This window comes from Mastigoproctus giganteus, chromosome 7, assembly GCF_048544385.1.
Source record: "Mastigoproctus giganteus isolate SK-2022 chromosome 7, ASM4854438v1, whole genome shotgun sequence".
Classification (NCBI taxonomy): Eukaryota; Metazoa; Arthropoda; class Arachnida; order Uropygi; family Thelyphonidae; genus Mastigoproctus; species Mastigoproctus giganteus.
The window spans coordinates 81,963,791-81,978,628 of record NC_143581.1 but is presented as its reverse complement, the minus strand read 5'-3'; the positions used below and the strand labels follow the sequence as shown (position 1 = coordinate 81,978,628).

Sequence of the window (14,838 nt, the reverse complement as noted above, 5' to 3'; positions counted from 1 at the left end):
TAATTTTAAAACAGGACGTTAATATAACCACTTGGAAAAGTTGTGGGTTTATATATTTTACAACGTGAATGTTGTTTTTAAATACTTTATTCAACAGTGGATTGAAACAACCCAAATGCGTATTTTTCTTAGACGTAGTCTCGCGCAACTGGCGAGAAAACTGATGTGAAATACCGAAATTAAAACGATAGCAGACGGGGCCACGGTGGTCTTGTGGCAGCGTTGCCGGCTTGCTGAACAGCTGATCGGGGTTCGATTCCAGCACTAACCTTCTGGGAATTTTCTCGGGGGCATTCAGCATTGAGTTTGGCGGTCTCAAACCGTGGTCGTGAGGTTTTCCACCGGGATTGACTCCGGTTTTCCCCTCACAACAGACAAACCGCCCTTCGTGACACGGAGGGGTACAGGAAAATTTGACAGGGCTAGGGACGCGAGAAGACTAAACTCCGCAGCGTTTTCGCTGCGGACTTTCCTCTTGAGGGAAGGGGGTAAGTGGGGCAGACGCGCACCCACCATTCTAAGGTGGGATGCGGACAGTCTATTTAAAACACATCTTCTGCTCCTTAAAAGAATGCAGTGGGTTTTAGCTAAAATCAAATTAATTGGGGTTTGCACCTGCTGAGAAACATAAGGTAGTTAATATAATTTTAATGATATTAACTACCTTATGTTTCTCAAATTTTAGTAAATTTTAGAAATATTAAGGAAGGTTTGCCGAGCCTTCCTGAGTTTCGTTAAAATCACACCAAATATTATTTTTTTTTTTTTTGTAATGAAATTTTTCAGCAGGTGTAAACCCCAGCAATTGATTTTTGCTGAACAACATTTATTCGTATTTATACATTCTTTTAAGGATCAGAAGATGTGCGTTAAATAGACTGCCTGCAAGCCACTTTATGATGGTAGCACGGCTGCCCCACTAACCCCCTTCCCTCAAGAGGAAAGTCCGCAGCGAAAACGCTGCGGAGTTTAGTCTTATCGCGTCCCTAGCCCTGTCAAATTTTCGTGTACCCCTCTGTGTCGCGAAGGGCGGTTTGTCTGTTGTGAGGGGAAAACCGGAGTCAATCCCGGTGAAAAACCTCACGACCACGGTTTGAGACCGCCAAACTCAATGCTGAATGCCCCTGGGAAAATTCCCATAAGGGTAGTGCTGGAATCGAACCCCGATCAGCTGTTCAGCAAGCCGGCAACGCTGCCACAAGACCACCGTGGCCCCGTCTGCTATCGTTTTAATTTCGGTATTTCACATCAGTTTTCTCGCCAGTCACGTGGGTAGTGTGACGTCATTTCTAAGCTTCCGTTAGAAATGTTTCATGTCATCTGTTGGGGGGGGGATAAATGAACCACTTGTACAATAAAGGGCAACTCATACTAATAAATATAACTTGAGCTGCAAAAAGACTAAGAAAGGTGAGAAAGCATTAGACAAAACGTAAAAACGAGGGAATAGATCTGTTGTATTAATCTGCGCACAGGGGGCCCTGAACGCTGTAAACAAGTGGTTGACCTAGAATATAATGAATAAAGGAATTTTCAGGCAACTGCATTCATGTCAGTATGGACAAACGTCGTGAGGTACCAGACGCATGGGTTGCTAACACCATGCCTCATCTAGGAGAAAGAGCATTGGCACTGGACCATGATTGGAGAGGGGGGGGAGGGTGTCCTGGTCCAAAGAGTCTCGTTTCTAGTTATTTCGAGCGTACGGGAGGGTGCGTATCTGGCGCAAACCGCACGAAGTTATGCAGACGTCGGGACCTCTGGTACATTAGACGCGTCCATCCTTGCAGTTCATCTGCATACCTTCATAGTCATCGTGCACCCACAGGTGTGGTCACTAGAACAGGGTTCGATGAGCTTTCCGCCATGGAATGGCCTCCCCGTTCACCGGACGTGGAGCATCTTTGGGATGCTGTGGATCCCAAAGAATGCGACGGAATTATGGATGGAATTAGTGGACAATGCCTCGTCGTGTGACTGCCTTTGAGGGAAAAAGGTGGGCATCCCATGATTTCTGTCCACTCAGTGTATTTAATGCCTTGAACGACTGTAATAAAAGCACTCAAATGTCTGATGTAAAATACATTCACGTAATCGTAAAGATAATATTCCGTTTGCCCTACATCCAAATCTTCACTATTCTCAGAGGAATTTATCCAGTGGTATATCGTCATAAACTGCCATGTTGGAAGATAATTTTTATAAATAACTGTTTCCTTTTGGAGGTCCAAAAAGAAAAAAAAAAGGGTGTATTATCCTATGATGCTTGCGGTGGTTTCCGGCACTTGCTGCATTTATCCACAAGTTGAGATAAAGATCTCTGCAGGCCGTCCGTTGGCATTATAACATCGTAGAGACTGTGATATTTCGTGCGGGATTCTCGACCAGCTGACATTTTGAAGTATCGATGTCTGGTTATCTGCATTTCGTTTGCCTCCTGTTGGATGCAGAGGAAATCCTTTAAATTGGAGAAGAGCATCTCTGCAGTACACAAAAGGGAAGCTAAAGACTAAATGAGTGATTATAGACCAGTTAGTATAACCTTAGTGGCAAAAAAAGAATGATAAGGATGCAGGTTGTATAGACAAGGCATTTTTGGTTGATGAATTCTTATGACCTATAATTTTTTTAAGATAAACAGTCTCTCTCTTAAATATTTAAATAATTAGAATTCATCTGATTCTGCTATCGAGTGGGTAAAGTACCTGCCTGGCAACCCAAAGGTCGCGGGTTCGATTCTCGCCTCGGGCTTGGATCAAAGTACTGCAAAAACCTTGGGAGGTGCAATATGGCCACAGAAGCCGATGCGCCAACAACTACCAAATCAAAAAATAAATCCTGCTATTCAGGAAACATTTCATTATGGTCTACTGTGGTAGTGAATAGAAGGCGCAAGTAATGATTGTTTGGTAGGGTCATCAAATGGCCACTTTTTTTTTCTTGCTGTTAATACAGAACAAAAAACTCCCATTTGTTGAACGTAGACATTAAGTGTAGAGCGATGGCACCCTCGAGGCCGACGGACAACAGCTATTATTTTAATGTAGGTGCATGTGAACAACAAAGGCCATTTCTGCTACACATCAAGAACTTTTACGCACACAGAAATTAATACCATTCTGGTTATATTTTCACCTCTCTATTACGAAAAATTATGTGTACTCTAGACAAGAACTGGAAGGGTTAAAAAACGGTTCTATAGAACTCAGTTAATATTTTAGGAAAGAGAATAGCCAATATTACTTAATTCAGTAGCGTTATTTTAAGATCCATTTACTTCATATGGAAATTTATCCTCAAGATGGAGTTTGGATATATCTGGTTCCAAATCCAGTCGATGACGAAAGAATTTTACTTGTAGGACTGTGAATAGGCTTCTAAAACTTGCATTTCCTTTACTGGAGTAACTACAACAGCAGATCCTCTACCAACTATTGAATCGCCATCCTGCATTGTTGGTAACTCTTACTCCCTGCTTCATTATATACTGGGCGGCCGCTTTATTAAGGGCGCAGGAGCAGCAGTGCGTAGCACAAACTTCTTGATTAGACCGAGGTTGGAGCCCGTGACCACCAAATACGGAGGATGCGGGAAGGTCAGGGAATGACCACTGCATATGGCTTTAGTTGCTAATGCTCCTAAAAACCAAATAACAAACTTTATTAGGTACACCTACCTACAATGGCGTTCAAAACTTAAGGACCAGTGAGGTTTTCAGCTGTAGCTTCTCATAGGAGTGTCCTGGATATGGGAAAAGCATACGAAAGGAACCTCGTGAAGTAGAGAGGGACTTTATTCAAAATGACAACATAGCACTGGCTCAGTAGGAGATATGGCCGCCCCTAATGTCGATGCAGGCTTTGCATCGCCTGTCCATACTTAGAATAATGTTGTTGATATGTTCTTGTGGTAACATCGTCCATTTCTCTGTCAGCTGGGTGTGGACGTGCCGCTAGGCGTGTCCCAGACGTGTTCGATGGGATTTAGGTCGAGGAAACGGGCAGGTCAATCCATATGAACAATGTCCTCACTTTCCAAAAGCATATCAAATGCTGCAATACGCTGGGATTGGCATCCATAAACACTAACTCGGGGCCAATGGCACCTCGAAACAGATGCACATGGAGAAGAATTACCTCAGTACAGTACCGCCTTCCAGTTCTGGAGTTGTGTACGTCCATCCAAGAGAACACCTTGATCGCCATATCGATCCGGTGTGCCAACCTCTCGCCAGATTAGCAGACGTGACTGAATCTATTCTCATCAATAAAGAGTAACTTACCACATTGCGCTGCTGTCCAGTACTTGTGTTCGATGCACCACTGTAAAGGAAAACTGCGTCCTGTGCTCCTGGTTTGCAATGGATCCCGCTGTCTGGTGTCGGTTCCTCTTGGCCTGTAGGAGTATATAGCGGTCATCATTGGGCGTTTTTTTCGTGGACGACCACCACTGGTCCTTAGAACAGCTGTACCTGTCGTTTTGAAGGCCGACCACGCACGTGAGAAGATACTGTGGGCGATACCGAACGCTGTAGCCGCACTTCGAGCTTCCCAATTATTCGACCCCGGGTAAAATCATCTAGATGTTGTGTCTGTAGCACTGTATGAAACCAATCGAACGTCTGTAACAATCTTGCTCACCATTCGGTAATTTGCACATAACTGCTGAACTGCTACTTTTATCTGTTTATGTGAGCCTTCTCATCACGATTCAAATTTTTGCATGTGCATCAGCTTTCTACTGAACGACCACAGTTATGCAAATCGTCACAGGCTGTTTCGTTTGATTTTGTGGTTGTAACCTTTAGAAATAGTTGGTCCTTAAGTTCTGCACACCAGTATAGTAGTAAGTACTTTCTCCTTTCCCCTCGACAAAGTGGCGAAAGCGTGCCACAGGGATGTTGAATGGTTGCGAGCGAACATCTACTACGAAGATCTCGTACAACCTCATCCCACAGGTGCTTAATTGGATTGCGATCTGGTAACTGAGGGGGCTATCGTAGTAGGTTGACGAACTACTTTTGTACCATTATTCTGTTCAAAGAACCCATTCGTAAATAGATATATCTCTATAAATACACTGCTCCAGTGTATTTATAGAGCTATAGAGCAGTTGCCAAATTTAAACGATTTATAGACAGGCAACTAAAATAGATAATTAGTTTCCAGTGCGTTTTCTTTTTCAAAACAAACTAGGCATTAATCGTTTGCTCCCTCTCTCTGAATTATGACCACCGATTGCACGGATAACTGCTGCTAATTAGCTTAGCCATTGACCCCACTAGGTGTCTGAATGTGTCCGTAAAGATCTGCTGCCTGCAGGGCTTTCCACAATGTTGCAATATATGACGGTTGTGTATCCATTTCCCATTCCAAAACATACCACTGTTTTTTTAATTGGAAGTCCATTAAGATGGATGATATCTTCACTGCCCGTGGCAAAAAGGCAGGGTGCATATGATCTCATCCTCCAGCATGTTGTTGACACCACAGTGTTCGCTGTCAACGATGACCAGCGGCGGGATATTGTATTGCGATGTCAACTACCGCGAATCTCATGTTTATGCTACTAATCCTGGCAGTTAGTCTCTACACAGCATTGATTAAAACTTTCTTTACAAGATGACAGTCAACCTATGAGGGAAACATTCTCACTCAACCATTCTCCGTTTAGAACTCTGTCTACTGTTCATAAGCCACAGGTGGAAAAGATTGCAATGGTATGATTAAACACATTATTGAAGCTGATCGATAATCTCGCTTCGAATCATGTAATACAGCATATATGATGTTCACCAGAGCAAAATCTGTTTTCTGAAAAAGCAGCTGTAACCAAGTCCTACACCTACCTAGTAGTAAGTACATTCTTCTTTCCAATCGACTCGAAGAAGTGGCGAAAGAGTGCCATTGGGATGATGAATGTTTGCGAGCAAATGGCTACTACGAAGATCTCGTTCTATCTATAGCAACTCCTACCGAATTGGGATGTTAGTCCATGAAGGAGAATAATGTGCAGTTTAGCATGCTAAAAATTAACCATTTTCAATTGGAGATACTCTCTGGCATCATCTTCCAGTATGATGGCGCATCCACACATTTTGGAAACTTGTTCAGCGGTTGGACAGAGGAAAAGCAATTTCATCGAATCACAATTCATTTCCAGGATACTCATTGCAGCAGCAGCAAAAAGAACACTGGAAGCTAGAATTGCCCACGCATATTCAAGTACGAAAAGTTACAAACAGTACATATAAAACTAGTCTTATTTTGTTGTTTTGCCCTTTATCACTCCATGTAAATTGGAATACAAGCATTCTTTTGTAGAAAGAATCTTAAACTCACATTCTCGAACAACTGATACAATACAGAACTAGTTAACGAAAATTTTAAGCGGATTATAGATTACATGATAGAGAAATTAAGAAGGTTTAAGTTAACCATCAAAGTGTGTATAATTGTGTAACCGAAAGTACCGGATATTTCCAGCGTGTATCAGCGCAGACATATTAATACGATATAAATCTCGATAGTCTTCTAGTGCTGCAGCAGTAAGTTAGAATAAAATAGGGGAAGAATCTTTCTGTGCACACAATTTCGATTCCTCTGTAACTGATGTTATTCAAAGATGGCAAATTCCAATCAACGTACCAGAAAGGTGGCCCTGACGTAATTAGGCTTTTGAATTAAACTCCTTTTCTACAACTACCTGAATGTATACAAATGCATAACTATTATCAAATGGATTGAAGGTGAGATTTCTACCCTGTGATTTATGCTTGATAGTGGTTAAATTCCAATTCATCTTATAAAAAGATAACACTTCTAGTTCGTGCAAGGCTTTTTCTGCTCATGATTTAAAAGGGTCCAAATACAAGTCACAGGTGGACTCTTGGTTGGGGGAGATCAAATTCTGAGGAATAACTCCTTTGAAAAACCGTATAGAAATATCAAGTCTTTCCTTCCCTCTCCAATCAGATTTCTGTTCTTCATCGTTGGTGTGCATGATGTATTTGAGTTGCCTGCAACTTGAAGCGAACACGAATACTAAACATTTATTCCAATTATCATCCATGCTATTATAGCGGCCACAGAAAATAACTTTAGGCTGTTAACTGCAGTTTTGAAAGTTTATACAGCAGCCAATTACTTGCAAAGGAAAAGGTACATTATGGTCATCATGGCAACGTTCCAGCGACTAACAAGAAATACAGTTGATGGTATAATGATGCATTATCTTCACCATAATAAGATGTTCAGAAGAGAACAACTGTTCGCCAAACACTAGCCATACTCATCTGAAGTTATGATTAAAAAAGTTGCTGATCTCCACTTTTTTCCAGCCTTCTCCAAATTATTTAACTGCATAAATCTATAATACCATTATTTTTTAGATAAACATGCATGCTAAATATTAAGTTTTACAAAGTAGTAATAAAATTCTTTTATTTTATTTCACCACAGGGGATGGTAAAGTCAAGGAATAAAGACATGACCTCAACAATGGATAGTCCATTACGGTCAATAGCCAACGACAATTGTGTCTGGCCAGAAGATAGCACTGAGGTCGAATCCTACCAACCAGACAGTATCCAGGGCACTAAACGACGCAGCACCACCAAGCGGTCAGCCACTGTTACAGAATATCCTTCGCCTGCCAGTGAGTCTACAGATTCCAGTTCAGTAAGTGATGAAATAGCAACTCCTGCCAAGCCCAAGCAACAGAAAAGGTCATCCACCAACGGACGGCGAAAACGATCCACCCTAAATGCAAGAGAAAGGAACCTAAGGCGGTTAGAAAGCAACGAACGTGAACGAATGCGAATGCACAGCTTGAACGACGCCTTCCAAGCTCTGCGTGAAGTCATTCCACATGTTAGCATGGAGAGGAAATTGTCCAAGATAGAAACATTGACATTAGCTAAGAACTACATCATGGCTCTAACGAATGTGATCTGCGATATGAGGGGAGAAGAGACACCCTACAAACTCTTCACGCCTACGGATGATAACAACAACGGAGAAGACAGCGGCGCCCCATCTATCGATCCTTCATTTCTCCCCAACCCTGCTTTTATAGGAATCGGAGCCCCTGTCATCAAACAAGGTAGCACTGGAAATGAAAGCCCTGACGAAGATCTTGACACTGACACCGTTAGTATTCATTCGCAAGGAGGAATAAATGCCGCTGCTGCCCCCACGGCACTCTAGCGGTGAACCATAGTTAGATCCTTAAAGAAAGAATTGTCACTCGGCACTTCCTGAGCGACTCATCACATCTGGTTGGGAAGCGATTGTGGGAGCGACCGAATAAATGCTGCTGTTATGAAATTCAGTATCCCATAATGCTTTTCGAAAATTCAGATGTACGCATTTGTACAGCAGTCATTCATCTTTTAGACTTGAATTGCGGCGTGGCTTTTGGTTTGTTTGTTTTTTTTTTATCCGATGTTCGAGAAGGGGACGAAGTGAGCAATCTGCATTGTATTTTGATTGCATGTTTTCATTTTAAGAAATTATGGAACGAATTAAAACGGGAAAGGTTTTTCTTTTGTTTGCAGTAAATCCCACGCGAATCAGCAAATGATGGAACTCCAGGATAACTCTAAACTTGTTCGGAGTAAATGATACCCCAGTGAGGGCAAAAAAAATAAAAAATCAATGAATATAGATGGCATACTGTAAGTATTCACTCCCAGTTCAAATCGCTCAGGCGCATTTAACCCCATTTGTGATTATAAATACGTGATCTACGACCCATTTTTCTAACCACAAATATAACAGAATTCACGCTGTGTTAGAAGCGGATAAGGTCAAATATTTATAATAAAATACGCTGCTTCTGACCTTACTCCGCGTAGATAAACTACACAACAAGCAGATTATTTGTCCAAAACAAAATGGCGTCTTCACTTGGAAGCTTCAATTGTTTTAATGAAAACATGCAATCAAAATGGAAAGCGTGCAGTGGTAAAATAGGCTGTGTGTATATCTGTGGAAAGCTCAAATACTATCACGGTTTTATAACCAATTTAGCGTATGTATCACTAAAAAAAATAGAATTAGTCACCTGACAACTTAGTTTTTCAAAGTCGCCACAGGTCAACTTCTGGTGCTATTATAACTTTTTCAGGAAACACTCGATTCATTTAGTATGTGGTGACTTGGGTACAGAGTTTGTCAAAATTCTTACTTCTGCACGCAAGGAGATGCCTTTTACAAAGGCACGACGATGTTTAATTTATATATATAGAAAGAAATTTTAGTTTCTTGATTATTTAGTAAGAAAAGAAAATGGAAGCAGACATATCAAGATTTTGGTTAAAGTTGTACTTACAAGTAGAGTTTCGTTCGAATGAAATTCTACGTGCTTCTCTATTTACTTGGTAATAGTTACTCAATTGTCTAAATAACAGCATTAAGATATCGCCATGAAGTGTCAACTAAAAGCCAGTATAAGTAGAATATGATTAATGATGACCAGCATCATATAAAATTAAAAATTCAGCTCCAAGCAAAATAACCCGTACGGTATGAACAACTTAAGATTTAAGTGGAGCTGTAAATTTCTAAATTCATGTAAAACGGGGAGGGGGGGAACAATTTCGTTCCTTTTTCTATTCTAACCTTAGAGAAACAAAGATGGTTTCAGTTCTTTCATAAGTGGCTAACTATCGATTATTGGAAAGTATCATCATTTCAGCAGATAATGTTTGGGGTAAGGCACGACCAGTGGTTCCCACAACTGCAGTAACAGAGCTCTGTAAATGCTAAATGAATAACACATCCATCGATCTCTGCCTGAGCTTCCTGTAGGAGAACGCAGACATAAGGTGTCCTCCTGACGAGGGAGGGAGAAAGGGTTGGATCCTCCTTGGGCTGAGAGGCCCATTCAGCCTCAGGGAAAGTAGACGGGTACCTGCAAAGTGGAGCGCCAGAATGGCATTCCACACGCGAGAGACAAGTATCAGCAGCACAGGTGCACCTTTTGCAGTCTACTGGAGCATCCAGGGTTTGCAATTTATTGTATGAGGTTAGTCCAGTAGATAGAGGAGATGTGTGTAATATGACTTGGAAATTTTCAGCACAGCATACGTTTGCCCAGTTCTTGGGAGGTCGCCTATGTTGGAATACTGATTGTGCAGAATAGAGGTGGACTTTGCTGTACTTTAGTCATGAGTCTGATGCTATATTCAGGGCATATATACATAACGTGGTCCCAATTTTCAGGGTTGTCCACTTGTGATTAAACGGACCATGCCCCGTTAGCAGAAATGTTACTTATAGCCTTTGAGAAGGCTTTGGTGATGGCACCTTTAGTAGTTCCAAGATTCATATTCTTTCCCTCTTTAGATCATTCGCATGTCGAGTTGAATCGCGTAGGGTTGGCTTTCCTTAGTCGTTGAAAGAGGTCTCGTTTGACCACCCCAAGATATAGAGGCATGAAGCCGGGGTGCGGCAGGATCTAGTGACTGTAAGTAGCATAACCCTTTAATAAGAGTAAAGCTTTGTCTTGTTTCGCACCGAAGCAAGCAGATGTGTATATGTAAAGGGCGGCTCCTAGAACGTCAGTTCAACTCCGCCTCATATCTCTGTGAAGAATAGTACCACACTATAAAAGGGCCAGAAATGTGAATGACGTAGGTTTGTGTATATTCTGGCCGCTTGGGCCAACCTGGACAGATGATTCTAGGTACTCGTCCACAACACGGGAAAGTGGACCAGTCCATGTAAAGCACGTACTGTCTCAAAAGAGACTCTGACTCAGAGGGGGGAAAAAACCACCTATGGTGCTGGATATTAAAATGAAATAACAAATGAAGTAGAAGAAAATAAAACATCTATAATAAAAAAACAAAGAAAGTAGTGATGCTGCTAAAAAAAGAGAAAGAAATGCATTTAATTTTGTCTGCGAGCCGAGGAAAAATTCACTTCTTGGGGATTTCAGTTTATATAACCATTATTAAAAGAGATGCTGATGCATAAACCAGCTATGCATCAGCAGGACCGTCGAGATCTGTCGATACTAAACGCCTTGAGCGAAAGCCTGAAGAATCAGAGACGACTCCTGTCCTAGTTGAAAATTAGTAAGTGCACGAAGAGGAAGTCTGAGATAGTCATAACAAGGAGCAATGATACAAGATATGATCCACACGAACAGAGGTCTGTTTGTGATAAATTGAATCTAAAAAGACTCTGGTTCATCTATCCATGTCCTGTCAACAGGTCCATGCAGAACCACAATCGAACACGTTTATCCAGGAGAAATGAAACTTGTATAAATTTCCTCGTTGTTGCACCAACGGGAGCTGTATCCCATCGTTACTTCCAGATATTAACTCGTTCCGAAGCAAGCAGATACCCATCTTACTTCGACTAGTAAGATGTATATCTTCTTTTAAAGATGCCAATGTCGTGCTAGAAATGAAATTCGTAATTTCAAGCGTCATACGATCTCTTGCATAAAGCTGGTTTGTTAGTGTTGAAGTGAAATTCACTGCTGGTTCTATATATAATACTATTCGCTAGATGTTAATAATCGAAAGTTGGTTAGCTGTGAAATAACAAAACTGTTCCGTTCTTTTATTGCCAATAAAGTAAAGAAATCCGTTGGTGTTTTGAACAAAATTCGAAAGCACCAACCTGTGGTTGCACTTCTGAGCAAAATCTAATGTTGATGGCTATCTGGTAGCATTGGAGATAGGTAATTAATTTGAATACCATTTATCCTTCCGTGGTATGAATAAATAAATTCGTCCTTTCTCCACTATTATTCTAAACGTCCTAACTTTTTTTCCTTAGGAAGCCAAATGCATTCACAACTTCCAGTAATCGCCTGCTCTGATTAGTAGCAATTTATGAAGCAAGGTGTTACGCAATGTTTATCTGCTGTACAGGGAAGCATCTTTTACAGGCGTAGTGATCTGGTACAGTTCATAAGAAAAATCATTACATATGTTGTAAAGAGATTTTTATCCTATACGTATTATTTAAAGTGTATATATAGTTTTATTTTATAAAATAAAGGCTTCTAATAACTGTTTAAAATTTAACGTATTACTAAATATATCTGTTTTAAAGAAATTTATTTTTTTCTGTTGCATAGATGATTAGGAATAACCGAAACCGTTAATATTTCTCGTTGATGTACATTACATTCCAGAGTTTATAATTTCATTTTTTTTTCTCCAGAAGGATATATGTTATAGCTTTTATTTTTTATTTAAATATGTCACCATATTTAATGGGTTATATAGTGATGTATTTAGAAAGCTATTGTAAATATAGGTATACGACTATATTTTGATGGCTGGTATAAGTTACTACCTATTAATCTGATTAACCTTCGAAGGCAGCCTGTCTCTGTGCTCGGATCATATTTGAATCGCATGTGGTAGTTAAAATAGAGCTGCTTGTTGAATGGAAAAATACCTAAATAATAGTTGTGTTATTCCGTTCTTCGATAGGCTGTTTGCCAACTTCCCTTGTTGTCATGATGATGGCGTTCGTTTTCAAAGTAATTCGAGCATTAAAAAAAACAAAAAAAAAAGTATGATGTAATTATTTGGAATATGTGATACACGTCTATGCAAAGTGTTGTGTATCATTGCTGTACTGAGAGCATAAATCATAAACTGTGCTATTCTCCGTTGTGTCTAATAGTTGTGGTTGCAATGGAAATATATTTAATGTCAATAGTTCCATAACCTCTGTTTATCATATAACAGCTAGAATAATTATGAAGTTACTTCGTATTTCTAATTGCATATCAGTGTTTCTTATAAAAATGTTCAAGGGAATTTAAAAGTACTTATAAATCTACAAGAATGATGTTTCACTCCTGTAATAGAATTGTTTTAAAAATTCACAAAACTCAGGTATAGAAAGATGTAATCAGAAATCAGCTTGAGAGGGTGAGTGGCAAAATATCATTCACTGTAATGTCAGCTATTTGTTTATAAAAATTCCTTTTTAATTTAGAGCCCACAGTTTATATTGCGTGCTATTGAGATTCCAGTGATGCTACGTATTAAATAAACACGCTATTTTCCTACGATGCAATACAAATCTGAAGTAACTTTGTAATAAATGTAAATATCTACTCAGTACGCTCACAACACGAAGGTGTTATCTGTCTGTTTGTACAGTGAGACCCAGTAGCTAAATGAAGTCGATCATTCAAATCAGGGGACCATTTTAGAAACCTGTTTAGACTTGACCAAGTCCACAGATGCCAAGTGTTATCCAATTTCAGTTTCTCCTTGAAATGTAGTATGGAATCGTAGCATCGACGTAACGTAGCAGGCATCCAGCGTATATTAATTATATATTTTATTTTAATAATAGTTTCCGTTATCAGAACGCGTTTTTCTAAACTTCTATAGGTTTCGAAATATAACCACACATATCATTCTGCCATGTAAGCTTTTATAAATTTGAGACCTCCAACGTATTTCGAATACGATTTTTTTTATTAACTAAGGTGAGCTTAGTTGACTGATAGAGCGACTCTTATACATACTCGAGCTTCAAATATTTTCATAGGCCGAATTTTGAGTAGGCAAACAAAATTATTTTACGCCTAAACATCAGTAACTGGTTTGTAAGTCGATTGGGAGTGTTGTAAAAAAATTAGCGATCATTTTATCAGTAAACATCGTAACTGATCCCTATCTTCTAAGGAAAATTATCGGGGAAGGGGGGTGAATGGTAAGGCACAAAATTCCAACATTCTACAATGCAGTTTTGTACTTCCAGATGATAATCCATTTGAACAAGTCTTATTATTGACTGTGGTTAACTCCAGTCAACCACGCGTATAAAAAGAAAACGCCATATGTTTGATATCTGTTAACCCCAGGAAAGTTTAATTTATTTCATATATATATAGGTACTTTTCCGTGGTATCAGTATAGATATATTATTTGTTCGGGATTGAGAAACTGTGCACTAGTACGATTAAAGAATAGCCCTGTTATGATGAATCTTAAATAAGCATATTTGTCTCACTACGCCCAAACAAATCTTAAGTTGTTATACACTATCCCCGCCAGCATGATTGGTTAATCTAAAATCTGATTCTTGAAGCCAGTAAACATTTACTGGTTGCCTAATTGAGCACGTTTCATAAAAGATTTCACTCCCATTAAGTCCTGAAAGGTGTTTTCGACTGTTGCTGGCTGAATCCTTGTCATAATCTAAAATAAATCCAGATCTCTCTCTCTGAGATAAAGATTATCGATAATTATTTTAGGTACGCTTGTTATACGGGGTGATTCAAAAGTCAGGAAATCCAAAGTGGTGTAGCACGTCCAGCATATTGAATATTAATTCAAAATGGTCTTGGAGGAGGAGCATTATTTTCTCACTGAAAATTACTTTTCAACCAGGTCTTACGCAAACGCCATCGTGGCATATGGATTGAAAAACTAGCACAAGAGCTGTGCCTTACCAGTCTGCCATTTGAAGAATACTGAAACAGAAGCTGTTTGTGCTAAACCTCGAAATGGTCTGGATTGCAGACCGAATGCAAGGTTGCAGCAGTCGGCTATTTGCAAACAAATTAAAACTTCACTCCAACTGTATCATCATTGTACACTTATTGAATTTCTAAAATCAACGTTGATTAAATGTCTCTCTCAAAACCCAAGATTTTCGTTATTTATTAAATCGCAGTATTTTCGTATATTTTATCTTTACCATCATCGGAAAGACGTTCCATTTTAAAACCATCATCTATCGAATGTACTTAAAAATTAATCATCTTTGAAAGAAAAGTAATGTGTACAAATATGCCTAAATTCTCCGCCCTTAATAGCAAAGGTAATTTAATCCTTGAAAG

General features: G+C 39.6%; 1 protein-coding gene across 2 annotated transcripts in view; it reads left to right on the top strand.

Moving 5' to 3' along the window:
* LOC150083032 (uncharacterized) overlaps positions 1-8,453 on the top strand; it is a 379,196-nt gene extending 370,743 nt beyond the window's left edge. For both annotated transcript variants that reach the window (XM_090376987.1, XM_090376986.1), the window contains one exon: positions 7,461-8,453. In XM_090376987.1, coding sequence (XP_090233113.1) covers positions 7,464-8,207 — 744 coding nt within the window. In that variant the 5' untranslated portion in view covers positions 7,461-7,463 and the 3' untranslated portion in view covers positions 8,208-8,453. The remainder of the gene's footprint in view (positions 1-7,460) is intronic.
* The last annotated feature ends 6,385 nt before the right edge of the window (positions 8,454-14,838 follow it).